Source organism: Hetaerina americana, unplaced genomic scaffold (assembly GCF_022747635.1).
Source record: "Hetaerina americana unplaced genomic scaffold, ioHetAmer1.1.p SCAF_3, whole genome shotgun sequence".
Classification (NCBI taxonomy): domain Eukaryota; kingdom Metazoa; phylum Arthropoda; class Insecta; order Odonata; family Calopterygidae; genus Hetaerina; species Hetaerina americana.
This window is the reverse complement of record NW_027286874.1, coordinates 20,801,757-20,817,060: the sequence shown is the minus strand read 5'-3', so window position 1 is coordinate 20,817,060 and position 15,304 is coordinate 20,801,757. Positions and strand designations below refer to the sequence as shown.

Here is a 15,304-nt window from a genome sequence, read left to right as displayed (position 1 = left end):
GAAAAGATATAAAACACAGTAATCAACCCGAAGGTTGGTTTGGTAGGAGATGGTAGAGTTCAACCAGTACAAGGCCCGGCGGCGTGTGAAATCCACACATCAGGGTAGGGGGGCCAGTTCCTTTCCTGTGCCGTTATGGTTTCCCAGGAAGATCTGCTACCCAAAAAATCACATAGCTTGGGTGGAGCTACAGGTGCCTAGAGTGCCTTGCTCGGGGCTGAAATATAAATATTTCAACAGCCAATTTTCAATTCACACAAGTGGCGATTGAGCAACCGAAACGCTGGGACATAAAAAGGAACTACGAGGGTCATCCGGAAAGTAGTACCCGTTCGTGCCGCATGAAGTGCTGACGACGCGAGTAGCCGCTGGACGAGGTCAGATAGCTTCAGTGGCTTGTCTGCCTTCTCTGAGCCAAGTTGCGTGACGCTAGCATTGCCTGTGTTGTTTCTGTGATTGTTTACAATGTTTAAAAAAATTGAGAACGCCGCCAGTTGTGAAGTGAGGGCAGTGATTAAATTCCTCAATGCAAGAAACGTTCGCCCATGTGATATTCATCGCCAATTAAAGGAGGTGTATGGAGACAATGTAATGGACGAGTCGTCTGTTCGGCGGTGGTGTCGCAACTTCAACATGGGGAGGGGGAACACACACGACGATGAGCGTTCGGAGAGACCGTCTGTCATTACAGACCAACTGGTGAGCTCAGTTGACGAATTCGTGAGGAACGATCGGCGCGTCACAATTGATGACATCTGTGAGCATTTTCCCAATGTTTCTCGAACAATTGTTCATGAAATTGTTAAACACCATCTGCATTATGCAAAAATTTGTGCAAGATGGGTCCCTCGCGTATCTCAATGAGCTGGCGGCGAAGGACTATGCAGCAGGAATACAGAAACTTGTCACACGTTATGACAAATGCCTTAATTTGCTTGGAGATTATGTTGAGAAGTAGTTTAAAGTATCCTCTTTCAAATAAAATTTTTTATGTTTGTTAATATTTACTTTTGTGTCTTTATTTCACGAACGGGTACTACTTTCCGGATGACCCTCGTAGTTTTTATCTTTTCAGTATTTCATCTCCGTTAGTATCATAAATATGGGCCAATATGAATATTATGGACATATTTGGCTTAGCGGAGAGGCCATAAGTCACCGACAGCCAAAAAGTGATTGAAAACGCATTTCTACGCATTGTGGTAAGGTTAAATACGAGTGTGGTGCTGGTGACTTCAAAAGTGAAAGTAGGAGCGTAAAATGACTGCTTGCAGCAAATGTAGTACAACTGTATGTTACGCTCCAAGTGCACAGGGCTTTAAAAACTAATAACATTGTGGTACACATTTGAAGCGCTAATGTACATATATAATTGTCTATCGTTAATTTTTATGCAACATCAGGAATAAGAAATGAATGCGAGTGAAAACATTTAATGTGTGCTGGAGTACCAACTCGCAGCTCGAAAAAATGAAATGAGGCGAATCAAGATCTTTTTCAAGAGGGCTGAGGGGACAGCTCCTCCCGCCATTTATAATTGATTAAGTGGTCGAAACATGTTATCGGTTCGCCCTCTCTTCACTCCCACTCTCTCCCATTGTGTGCCGCAGGTTGCCAGGGCAAAGAATGGCCGAGGACAGGAAGCCTCCCCCGCCGCCCGGCCCACCTCCCCCCGGCCCGCCCCTCCCCCACCACGCCCCACAGCTGCCCATCCCGGTCTTGCCCCCCGGCCTCCCCTCCACCCCATCCATGGTGGCCAACGGGGGTGGGGGGCCGGGAGGGGGAGCTGGAGGGGGGCCTCCTCCTCCGGGACCCACTGAGCTCTGTGGTGCATGCGTGCGGCCCATCTGCGACCGCTACATAATGCGAGTGGCCGACGCCTCATACCACGAAAGGTGCCTCCTCTGCAACGAGTGCGGCACCCGCCTGGCTCACAAGTGCTACACGAGGGATTCCAAGTTCTACTGCCGCTTAGACTACGACAGGTGAGCGATATTCCTTCCTACTTCGCTTGCCTCCGCCACACCTCTGGAGAAAATGAGGAGATGTCTTTGGATTCGATCATTTTATTTTTAAAGCACTTTGCTGCAGAAAGACCTATGTAACGTTAGTGTACTACCTATTTGGAGTGGAATAGTCACTATGCCTTATGTATTTGCATTTATTTTACCAGAATGCCTCTCAATTTCAACTGTTAATCCATAGCAGCGATATTTGTTTTTTCGATCATACCTGATAATTAAATTGATCAAAGACCCATAGTAATATAATGGTACTCATTCTTCTGAAGTTCTTATGATGACAAAATGTTTGACGCTCATGACATCAATTTTAGAAAGGAAAGCATTTTCACTAATAACTAGTTACAGATAGCAATTTATAAGTTCATAATGGATTTTTAATGGCACGATTTTGTTGTTTGAACAAATTAATTTCCCATAAAATTTTCTAAAGAAGACGAAATGAATTCCTGTACTCCAAAATACAACAAATTGTCGCGTCTCAGCCAAATAAATACCTTTGGTTCTTCTCCATCAAAGAGAAAAGTTTGTAAGAAATTATTTATTACGAAAATGTAATCGCTTTGTTAATTTAAACCTGTTGAGTCGTTAAGCAATTGCAACTTCTAGTTTAATAAAATGCTTTAACGATACAAAACCGTGGGCATAAGCTTCCTCAGTAGTGCTACAGCTTTTATTGTCTGCCAATTCAATGAGATCAATTGACGTCTGTCGTGATTTCGGCCAATTATTATTAAATTAGTGATCAATATTCAATATTCGACACATTTTCTAGTGCTTCTGCATATCAAAAGTTCAATTTTTAATCGCGTAACTTTCCATTTAGTTCGGTGTTTGGTTTTCGTAGTGGCGTCACTGAATCACTCTCATTTTCATTTTCACCAATCATCAAATGTTCTTCTGGATTAGTTTTCTGGTGTTGGTAAGATAATTCTGCAACCTATTTCAGTGTCATTGGATTAATTGGATTTTCAAGCCCTGGGAATTTCAATGGATCCCGTAAAGGGTGGCCTGTTAAGCCTCGTGAGCATCCTCCGGTATATTGGAAGATCAGTGCTAGCTAAAAGGTCGCGAAGTACCGGTAGATGCATTATCTTCGGCTATTTAGGTACTGTAATATATACGAATAAACTAAATATTTAAACCAGATTAAGGTGGGAACACGATCTAATTTCTGATTATTCGATTGTAAGGAAAATAAAAACTGCTCACAATAACTGTTATGGCGAAAGTCTTTAACAAATGGCTTATCCGTATTTGTTTGTCTTTCTTATAAAATCCGCGATTAAAAGAAACGCACACTTATGTTAAAGGCGTCGTGGCTCCGCGGAGGAAATTTTGTACATCCAGCATGAATCTTTCAACATAAGCTGCTGAAGGCTTCGACCAAGAGGTACGGAATTCGGATCCGGGAGATAAACCCTCACTAAAATTTTCTTCTTTTTGCACCATGCCTTCATAAGAAACCCCAGATGGAACAGGAAAAGGAACTAATGTAACGACTTTAAATAAAGGTCCTTCACAGTAGAGCACATCACTGACAATCATGAAAGTATATAAAAGAAAACTACTATTTTAAATAAACGCGGATATTCGCGGGAGGGTATCGAAAGCATTACATTCTTCAACAGATTATTCAAACTTAACCATGCGGGCCAACAACCTCGATTCTCATTATTTCATTAGCTATTGATAATAAACACCCTATCCGACAAAATTTACGCCCTTCTTGCTTTACGTCTTTAGAGCTCCCCAAATGCACTCGACAATGTCGGTGGGGAAACAGCTACCGATACGAATATATTAATTAATAATTACGAATTAAATGTACATGGTTTTCCACAAAAGTATCGGGAACAATTTTTTTTCCTGACGTGACTGTGTGTCGCAGCGCAGTTGCACCGAGCAGGCTCGGTGGTGGGGGGTCTGACCTTTAACACGCGTTTAAAGTTAATTGCCTGCGAGTGTTCGTCCAGACTAAATCGTGTTTTTAGTGGATCCCTATCGAGTGACTCGGTGCAAGCGCAAAACGCAGCGAGCGACTGTACAGCGGTACGCCATCAAATTTTGTGTTGGACTGGGGAAATCAGGTACGGAGGCTTTGGGCATAATTCTGCAAGTGCTTAAGGATGAAAGCATGTCACAAACCGCAATTTTTAGTTGGCGCAAGCTCTTCAAAGATGACTGAGAGAGTGTGGAGGACGAGCCCCACGCTATACGGCCGTCGACTTCAAGAACCGACGACAACGTGCCACGTGTGCCTGAAGTTCTGAATCCAGACTGTAGGTTAAGTGTGCACATGATCGCAGATCTGATATGCTTTGATAAAATTACAGATCACAACCATTATCACTAACAATTTTGCGATACGAAAGGCCTACGCTAAACTCGTCCCGAAGGTCAAAGCCACACCTCCTCCAAAGTAACGGACTACCTGACGAACAACGTCATTGCGACGATTCCCCAACCACCTTATAGTCCCGAATTGGCACCAGCAAACTATTTCCTATTCCCAAAAGTAAAGTCCTCCCTCAAGTACACCTTTATGGTACTGGTACTTGGTACAGCACCCTACATGGTACTTCATAGTACGCCTTAAGTACCGTCAAAGAAAATTGCACGCGCACCCTTAAGGACCTGCCGGAATCTGCCTACTAGGGAGCCTTCGAGTCGTGGAGAAGTCGCTGACAGAAGTGTGTGAACGCTCAAGGGATGTACTTTGAAGAATTTTGAGGCAATGTAACATTATCCGAAATAAATCTATTTTTCTGAAACTTTTCCCGATCATTTTTATATGGGTATCGTATGCGGCAGTCATGCATTACGGCCATTTATCTATACAATGAAATGGCCTATGTTCATTTAAATTTTCTAAATTATTAAACAATAATGTTTCTCATTTCACATATTTTTAGAATGATCCGTTCCACAAGTATGGAGTGAATCCAAAATTATCAAACTAATCTTCGGGTTGATTATTTTGGTTACTGTAGCGGTTAGTAAACCTAATATAAACGAAAACTCAGTCGATTTTTAGCAAAATAATTTCAAATGTAAGCAAAAAGTTGCATAATCTGTGATTATTTTTTGGATATTCTGGAAAGCAACTAATACCGTCATCTCTCATGGTTTCATAGAATGACTACCGTTTTCTTTATTCCTTATCCTCGAGTATTTACGCGAATATAACGTCCTTCCTATCCATTTTCATCGTTCTTCTCCTTAATAATGTTCCTTCTTAGTCTTTCCTTAGGCCCTCTAGGCATGAGGTTCTCGCGTTTCATCTCCATCGCCCGGCATCCTGGCTCCATCGCCCATTTAACAAAACGCAAAGTCCTCAAGAGATAAAAACCTCCTCACGTTTATGGGTTCCTTTGTTTATACTCTCGGGCAAGTAAATCTTCAACTTTCACCCCCTCATCTCTAAAGAGGTCAGGCCTGGAAAAACAAATTTAACAGGGAGGGGGGAAGGAAATGCTGAATCTATGAGAGGTCAACCTCCTCCGCACAAGGGAAGAGTTTAGGGCAAGCGCTCCTCATTGATGATGGAGTGAGATAAGCACCACTGTTGGGGAAGTTTGAAAAGCCCTTCGACGAGCATGCTGGGGAAGATAAGAATTAGTCGACAAGGTCGCATGGAGGAAACTTTTTTTTGAGCCGAGGAAAGACAGAGGCGAAGGATTTCAACCGTCCACCTCACCTACGGCCGGGATGCTCCGAAGGGAAGGAAGGACTGAGATGTTTAGAAGGGTGGAAAAGGGCAACGAGGAGAGGCGACAAAATAAATTGACAAAACAACCTCTTCCTGCGCTTCAACCCATTCCTTGGCGAGTCCGCCCGCTCCCTCCCTACAAGGGGTGCCGTACACCCCTTGTGTGGGCGTTTTTAATAGTCAATGCGGGAAAGGGGAGAAAGAACAGACCGCCATGAAGGGCCCAAGACGCCGCTTGTGTAGAAAGAACGCGATGCCGGCGGTGTGGGCGGCTGCTGCTGACTACGTGGAAGGAGAGCGAAGAACCCACTCCCCTCCGCCCTAACCTTGGCCAGCTCTCTCCATCCAAGTGTGGCTGCTAGTTGTGGAGGCCGCAAATGAGACCAGAGGAAAACAATCTGAACAAGAGAGGACTTTGTGTGGTGGGGGCGTGATGGTACTCCCTCCTTCCCCTCTTCTTCCTCCAACGCTCTCTCCCCCTCCATGACTTTCTCCTCCTTTTTATGGGTGCGTATACCAGAAAAGGCTTTTAAGGCTCTGACAAACCCTGATATATATATATATATATATATATATATATATATATATATATATATATATATATATATATATATATATAGCTTAGACGAAGAATTGTCCATCGTCTTGACTAAACAGAGGGCCCACTCTTCATTCACCCCGGTATATATGGGACGACTATTTGATGGAAGCTTATCTACCACTACATCTACATAATGTCCCGCAAGTGTCCGCCAGGGCGTGTGGCAGGGGGTGTTTATGCATAAATATCCCTTTGTACATTCCATATATATGAATAAATATTTACTCATGTGCGTAAAAAAACGTACAGTTACACATATACCTGCCTATCTATATCATTTAATTATAGTCTTTTTCCAAAAAAAATAAAATTTTGCTTTATTAATTAAAAATGTGGGATTGGTGGCATATTTTATTATGTTATTACTGCGGGCTCGGGCTGAATAAGAACGAGTACATCTGCTAGTATTGGCTTTTCTCTCTCTTATTTTATCCTAGAGGTCCAATGTGGAAATTCATTGCAGGTCCATAATGCACGTAATTATCTCGATGTCACAAGTTAACTTGGGTACTCTATATCATTTGAAAGTTTCAGTCTTATTCTCATGGCGACCAAAAGAATATCCATCTTAACACCTCTAGCAGATCTGGTTTTGTAGTCAAGCCTTGCCATTTCCATCGTTATTTAAAGTTGAAAAAAATTCAAGAGATGATCCAACAATCTTTAACTGGGAACGAGTAGTTGCAAGATTGATATTTCGTAAATGGGTCAGACAATAACAGAACCAGAGCCTTGGAGTTTTCACACATTTCACGGCCTATCATTAATAATAAGATATAGAAGCAGTAGGAAATGAAAAAATCTCTTTTTCAGATTTTTTTCCTTACATTATTGCATATAGTATTCAAATATCACATCATCTTTCGGAAGCTCTCAGGGTATTATTAAGACGTAGATGAAGTATCTATGTTCTAGCATTATATGTTATTGAAATTTACAGTGTGCATGATAATACGAAGATTAAGGATGCAGTTTAACCTCAGTCATCCGCGAAGAGAATAAGGACACAAGAACTTATTGCTAAATCACTGGGGTTTTAAAGCCTTTTATTAGCAAATAATTGTGTTTTTTATCGTTTGAACAATGTTTTTTTACAACGAGATTATCCAAAAGAAAACTAACGAAGACCCATAGTTCATCTCTGATGAGAGCTGTGACTAAAGGTCCGCCAAGTCCCTGAATTTGGATAAAATAAAAATAATCAAGAACAGAAAGTTCACCATATAACCCAACATTTCCTACGCATAAAATTGAGTGAATGAGATAATATTTTTTTTGCAAGGAATACCAGAATAATTTTAAGAGAGGGAGTATTCATATTCCACAAAAACTTTATATTTTAGCAAAATCCATCAATTTTGTACTCGAAGTGTGCCGGTAAAGTTTTACATCATGCGTTTCAAAATATGAAAAATATAAAATTCCGAAATAAAAACATGGCATTTGATAAATAAGTACTGCCCTGGAGACAGAGTTTAGTGAAAATACTGGGTAAAATATGCAGCTGTATTATAGTGCCTATTTGAACATACGAAATAATTAAAATGATATCGCAAAAAGAGAAGTATAGCGTCGGAAATTTTTCGGGTCATTATCGTAAAATATTACTAATACTTATTTTTTAAAGAACTGGCAAGATCACATTTAGTCCTGAAGGATCGATGTATCTATGATGAGTGTTAATCACTGCGTCGGTGACTTTTAAAGACGTTGCCTATTATTATTACAACGTGACTAGAAATAAAACCCGTAGCCACATTCACCCCTCACACTCCCCCTCCTCTTTTTGAGCTGCAGTCTAAATACCCCCTTGTATAATCCCACCCGCAGCAAAAGAAATTAAAAAAATAAAAACTAAAACAAAAATTAGGCAGCCACCAACTTCCGCTCTACGATTTCGCCGCAAGTTGGCTGTTAGGAAGAATTATATTAAAAAAAGAAGTAATTCCGAGAACACCACAGTCCGGCCATATTTTTTCCGCTACAAGCGTATCCGCCATCCCCACGGCAGCCGAGGAGGCGGGCATATCCCTTCCTCCCGTCACGGCGAACCCTTTCGTACATCGAAGCAGGCGTCAGCGCTCTCTCTCTCTCCAGAATCCCTAAAACCAAGCCTTCCCCCAACTCTCGCTTCCCCACACCTCGTCGTTCCCTCACGTGAAAAACCCTGAGAGGCAATCAGAGCCGGCATGCGCAGTGCATGCAGAGGGGTTAAGGGAGGGGGACGCGGCGGGGGAGAATCCCTTTTGCGGGAACGCAAGATATCCCCGCCAAGTTAGACCGCAGCATTTTCTCTCTCTCTCCCACCCCTCCCTCGCTTTTATCTCCACTATTTTTTAAAAGAGCCCCTCGGTTTCCCCCTTTTCCCTTTGGTGCCCATTCCTTTGTCATTACCCTCTGTTCTCTTTCTTCTTTGTACGCCCTTTCGCACTCATTTACCTTTATTCGTCTACATTTTCCTTTTGCTCGTCCATCCGACCCCATCGCTTAGCTTTCTTTCCTAGGCATCCGAACTTCGATCGTTTATATTTTCCTTTTCTACGTAAATGTTTTCAGTCTGCCTTTCCACTGGTATAAGTGTTACATCGATCACTATATTTGGGTCTAGCGTGTTTCAGTTATGCATTCGAGTCATCCCATGCTATGTTTTCCGTCGGCGTACTCAAACAATTCTCAATGGAAAGACTATTCTAGAGATGGAGCTATTAACTCTCCTGGCGGAATTACCTTATTTTAAGTTTACTGATTAAGGAATCGACCACTTTTAACATCATCAATTCTTCTCCGTTACATGCTATAAAAATTATTTTCCTCCCTGACTATTTATCGCGACTGAATGCTGATGTGTGTGCATACGATATTCACACTTGTACAAAGGGGCCAGTATTCACCGTGAAGATTTATCCGTTTCCATCACTAAGTGTGCTACATGCTTATCCTCCATTCGTTCACATTTCATCAAGCCTTTTTGAAATTCTTGCCCTTATTTTCCTCCGAAACCCATTCTTTCCTTTCCCTCATTTGTTGCCAAACTAATTTCCTTTCAGCTTTCGCCTGCAAAAACTCCACTTTTCATCTTTTTTAAATTCTATTCATCCTCAACCTACTCCCCATCCTACCTTCACTGCACAGGCAAGTTTACTTACCAGCGACTATGGGTCCGCGCTCCCCGCCCGGCGGGAGGAGTGCGCAGAGCCATTTTCGTCCCTTCAACCTACGCACTTCTCCCGCACCCTCTTCCCTCTTCCGCTCTCTTTGCCATTCCTCCCACTACCGCTCCCCGACGGCTCCAACTCCCCCTGGCATTTTTCAGCGACTCCCTCTTCCCTCCGTATCTGTCTTTTGTCGCTGTCCACCCGCTCATTCTTTGTTTGGGTCAACGCAGCGCGCGATGACAGAGACAATGGCGCCGGAGGGAGCAGTAGACGTGGGCTGTGGGGCGACGGTGTCGGGGGAAGGGGCATATGGGAGGGTTGAGGGTTTAACAAGGGTTACGCGTGGATACCAGGGATTGGGGTGGCGGCAGGATATATGCGCGGTGAGGAGGAAGAGGAGGAACGAAATTCAGAGGGGTCGAGGGAAACGATGGCCGAGGGGGGAGGAGAGGTGGTGAAAGAGAGGGACAGAATTTCTGGAAGGAGGGGAAAACACGGGGGGGGAGGGAGTCGAACGTCGGGGGGGAGGGTAATATGGAGGAAATATGGGCAAAATGTGTGTCGACGGCGCGATAGAGTTGATGAGTTCGTGAGCGGTGGCATAAAACAGTTCTAGATTCGTGTAATATTGTGGACGAGAGTGTCATACCCGCTTGGATTAATTGATTCGTTCGTTTGTTCGCCCATGGGTGACACGCACGCCGCACGAAATCCGTCCCCCATTCTTATGGTAACGAGGCGAGGTGATACGAGTAATTGCGTGTCGTGGGATGCAGTAGTGGTGCACTTTGTTCTCTTTCCCAAAATGAAGATGCTCCTTTTGTCATTGGCTAAGCCAAAAAGAAAGAATTGTTAAATGAAGTTCAGGGTATGCGAAAAAAAAGCATTGGCCTCGATACAATCTTGTGGAAAGAAAAACGCTGTTGCTTCTTGAGGTTTTAGTTTCAAAATACTTCGGTGCCGTTCGGATGTCAATGAACTGTAATCACTGGACTTAGCATGGGAAATTTCAATGTTATAATACACAAAAAAGTGATTGATACAACCGATTTATATAAACTAAATGTACTAACCTCATGTGAGAACCTGCATAATTTAACGGATGTTCAAGAATGAAATAACAAAATAATTGTAAAAATAGCGGAAATCCGTAAATATTTTCAATGCACCAAATTTCGACATCCAAGTTTTGCGTACTATTATAATTCCAGCACATAACACATGCTGTTGAAAATCAGTAGAGTTGTGTGAAGCAGGGTTACAGTTAATTTTGATGAACAAAAATAAGACTGTACTTACTGCAGTTAATTAATGCATACGCCTTCAAGAATCACTAACATAAGCCTATATCAGCAAATATGATGACATATTTGTTCACGGTTCCCAAAATAGGAATTATGAAATGAGTTAAGTTTCAATGGGTTAGTGATTTTCTGAATAATTAGAAATGAAATATATTCAGACTTTTAAGATAAAGGCACTTTGGTTCAGAACAAAAAAACGAACAGATAAAAAGTATAAAAAGTGCTAATGTAGTTATTATTTCGAGAATAAACATTTGGAAATCTAATTACTACCTGAATTTTAACATTTTAAGGAATGAGAAACGTTTGATTTTCTACAATATGCAGTGAATATGTCTGAGAATCGAATCAAAATATCATGTACATTTGTCTCCATACACAATGCTTACAAAAAATTTACAATAACACATCAAAAGTTTTGAGAACTATAAGTTTGGTTAAACGAGCAAAAATCCATTCTGAATTCAGTTTATTTATTGGTTTTTGTGGGAAAATCCGTAATTCTTTGATATCGGTTGGCAATGCAAGCTCAGATACTCACATAATTAGTTTTACCTTAGATACAGAAGATAAACCACAGACAATTACGGGGATTTTTCTATCCTATAAAATGTCATGAATGGGGTCCACAGTTAATTTTCCTCTGCATATTATCCCCCTCAGAATGAATTAAAGATATGGTAGGGAATATAACAGAAATTCAGATGATTTACAGATCAATCGAGTCATTCAGGCTCTCACTATTTTCTTTTGAATTAAAGGCATATTTTATTCAAAGTGATTTTAGCTGTTGACGTCTACGCAGTTAAAAGCAACCATCAGAACGTAAAAACTGCTCAGGTTTTAAATTTCCTTTCCCCCTTCTCAACTCTTTCTAGTCATTTAACTTGCTATAAGTTTCTCATTTACATTATAACACTTTGATACCAATCATCTGCCTCTAAAATAATATTTGCATGCCTATGATACTGTTGCCCTAGTCTAGTTCTGCAACCTTTCAGAGCTTTATTAAAATTAAATTTCTCCCAATTGCGAAGGCCTCCTATTGGAGTAAAATTTAGGAAGGAATATTGAAACGGTTTGAGGTGAAAAAGATAGTCATATGCACATGCGATAGGGCCATAAGCGCACGGGCGCGGATACCTTCGTGAGGGGTGTCAGGCCTTTGTGCTGAGAATGAGGGAAGTGGTGGAGAGAGAATGCGAGATGGGGTGATGGAGTTTGGAATGGGAGGAGGAAAGAGTAGGATTGCGGGTCGATGGACGGGGTTAGAGGGCGGTTTTTTGATGTTCGGCAGAGGGGATGGATATTTGGGCCGGGGATGGAAGAGACCAATATTGAAGGGGAGAGGGCGACGTGAATGATGGTGGAAGGGTAAGGGGTTGGGGGGACGAGATGGTTTTAATGGCGTGGATGGGAGCGGGAGAAGGGTTGGAAGGGGGGTATTGAAAACGAAATGGTGCCTTTAATCGGTCCATTTTAAACACACGCGCCTGGAAGTCGGGGAGCATATATGCGTGAAAGTGAGCAGGCGAAGGGTGACCTCACGTGCCCATCGCCCTCCCGATGCATCACCCTCATCCCGCCCGAGGATATTGGTTGCACCCCAGACGAGGAAGAAATGTATGGATCTATGTAGAGAGGGTGAAGTGGAATCTTAAAACCTTTTTATATTTTCACGACTTTATTCCTTGCTTCCCGGGCCCTTTTTTCGTGAACTACAATCAGTGTGACTTCAGTATTCATGAGAACTTTCACTGTTCCGAGATACTATGAGATAAAATACATTATTTGATGCATTGCCATATTCATATTTAGATGCAGTCAATACTAGGGTCTGAAATCAAAGAAATTGACTATACGAGGTCTGTTCAAAAAGTATCACGACTTTTGTGTTTTTTTCAAAAATTATTTATTTGTTCATGAAAATGTATTTTGTCCCCTTCAAAGTAATCCCCATTAAATATTATACACTTGTGCCAACGTTTCTTCCAATCCTCGAAGCACTTCGAAAATCATTTTTTGTGAACTTGTTCAGCTCCTCCTTCGACTCAACCTTTATCTCGTCAATCGTAGCGTAGCATCATCCTTTCATGGGCATCTTCAGTTTCGGGAACAAGACAAAGTCCTGGGGACCAAATTTGGGGGATGCGGTGGCTGCGGCATCATTGGTGTTTTGTTTTTGGCCAAAAATTCGCGCACATGTATGTGTGAGCAGGGGCGTTGTCATGGTGCAGAAGCCAATTTTTGTTCTTCCACAAATCCAGGCGTTTGTGGCGTATTGCTTCGTGCAAATTGCGCATAACTTGCAGGTAATATTCCTGATTTACCGTTCTACCCTGTGGCAAGGATTCATAATGCACCACGCCCCTGCAATCGAAGAAAACTGTAAGCAAAGCTTTCACATTCGACCGAACTTGGCGCGCTTTTTTCGGTCTTGGCTCTTGCTGCAGCTTCCATTGGGATGATTGAGCTTTAGTTTCCACGTCATAACCATAAACCCATAATTCGTCACCAGTTATGATCCTCTAGAGCGAATTTGGAACAGATTCATTCGCAATTTTAATGTGCGTTGCTGTTTTTCTTCGATAAGCTTATGTCCTCTACAACCTCTCTAACGGTGATTCGACGATTGGCCAATACTATTCTCTTCACCTCATCAATGTTTTCGTCTGTTGTTGACGTGCTCGGGTGTTCGGCACGCTCTTCGTTGTCCACATCTTCTAAGTCCTCTAAGAACATTTTGCACCACCGATAAACGTTGCATTGGTCCAAAGTAGCTTCTCTATATGCCACAGTCAACATTCGGAATGTGTCCGCGCACTTAATTTCGTTTTTCACACAAAATTTGATACAGATTATTTGATTCATTTTTTGGAACAGGAAAAAATCGAAGACAAGCCAAAACACTTCCAATCAAAACAGCTGTCAACAATTAACTGAACATTCAAAATGGCCGAAATTTTCGGAATAAGTGAGAGACATAAGTACCAACAAAACGCCACAAGATATCGAAAATAAAATATGCGAAACCCGCGAAAATTCAAAATTCGTGATATTTTTTGAACAGACGTCGTATATGTTGTATACACTAGGATTATGCAAAGGAAGTAATGTGAATGCACTATACTGGGGACCATTAAACCATATGTTGGCTAATATTTGAAAATATTTGGCACATATTTTTCTAATAAAACTCCACTGATCAGGTATCAACGGCATGTAGTGTATTTACAAATTAAACTCGTATGCTGATGACATTTATGAAAGATTGAAGGAAATGTATACCAAGTACAAAGAGGGATTATATCATCTCAAAATATATTTGAGCTAAGCAATGTCTGCTTCATCTGCTCTCTCCTCTTTTTTAAATAAACTGACTCTGATATTGATTTTATTCGCTACAATTAAAGATTTTCTACTTGATTGAGCAGGGCATTAAATCCAGAAAACCCTTTAATTGATCGTAAACTAACAAAATTAAATATGATTCTAATAGATAAAATAATTGTATCATGTGATTTGCACTATTACGATTTAATAATTAATTTGAGCGGTACAAAAATTCAATTTTCAATATTTTAAAATATATTTTAAGAAAACTCGTCAAACATTAATTCATCTGTGTATCGATGATGACAGTTATATTAAGAAGCGCCGTTTACACAGTAAACCGCGAGTTAATACAAAAATGTTTGAGTACCCATCATGAAATTGAGACCATTGAAATTTACGGGTTTGGAATAACACACAATTCGAACAATTATACATATGAACTTGCTGACGATATTTTTTACCGCAAAGTTCGTAGTAAAATTGCAACAGCTTAACTGTCACTCTGTATTAACTGCGGGAAATCTTCTGAATAAGGAGGAGAGCTTAAGCCGAGACGACCTGTCAGATATATGGCACGTGTCCGTATACATGTGTATGTCTATTTACAGTTTGCCATTTTCGAGATTGAAAGGCTATGAGCCTATGATTGTCTGTCGAGTATCATTGGCAACCGTCCAGAAACATTCAAAGGAATTATGAATTACAGTAACATTTAGCATTAGAACAATTAATAATGCACTTTTAATCCTTGCCATTGCTAAAAAAATTGTTTCTAGGTAAAATGAGATGAAGATGCATTACTCATTCAATCATCTTTCACATTGTCGAATCTTTTGGTGTTTTTTGACAGTAACTCTCACGCCCCTCTATTGCTATCGTAAGTAATGTCAGCGGTCGATCAAAAACATTTTGTTCATACATATGGAAACAAAATTCTACAAAAGAGGACAACTGCACAGTTGCGAAACTTTTTCCAACAATTTTTTCAAGCAACTTTGATGGACGAGCAAAATAATTTTTCTCTCGGCTGAAATGGGGGTGGAGAGAAGGGAGCGCGTTAACCCGTGGGGTGATTATCAGCGGGAGAACAAGAGGGAGAAAGGGAAGGAGGTCGTGGGTGGAGGGGGAGGGTGGAGGAAGTTGACTGCGTAATCCGAAAGTGAGGCACAGAAACA

The 15,304-nt window shown here is 41.4% G+C and overlaps 1 protein-coding gene across 1 annotated transcript in view; it reads left to right on the top strand.

Annotated features, from left to right (window-relative positions):
* Positions 1-1,626: 1,626 nt before the first annotated feature.
* The window catches only part of LOC139691098 (LIM/homeobox protein Lhx3), a 77,224-nt gene continuing 63,546 nt past the window's right edge, over positions 1,627-15,304 (top strand). The window contains exon 1 of the mRNA XM_071588857.1: positions 1,627-1,985. Coding sequence (XP_071444958.1) covers positions 1,627-1,985 — 359 coding nt within the window. The remainder of the gene's footprint in view (positions 1,986-15,304) is intronic.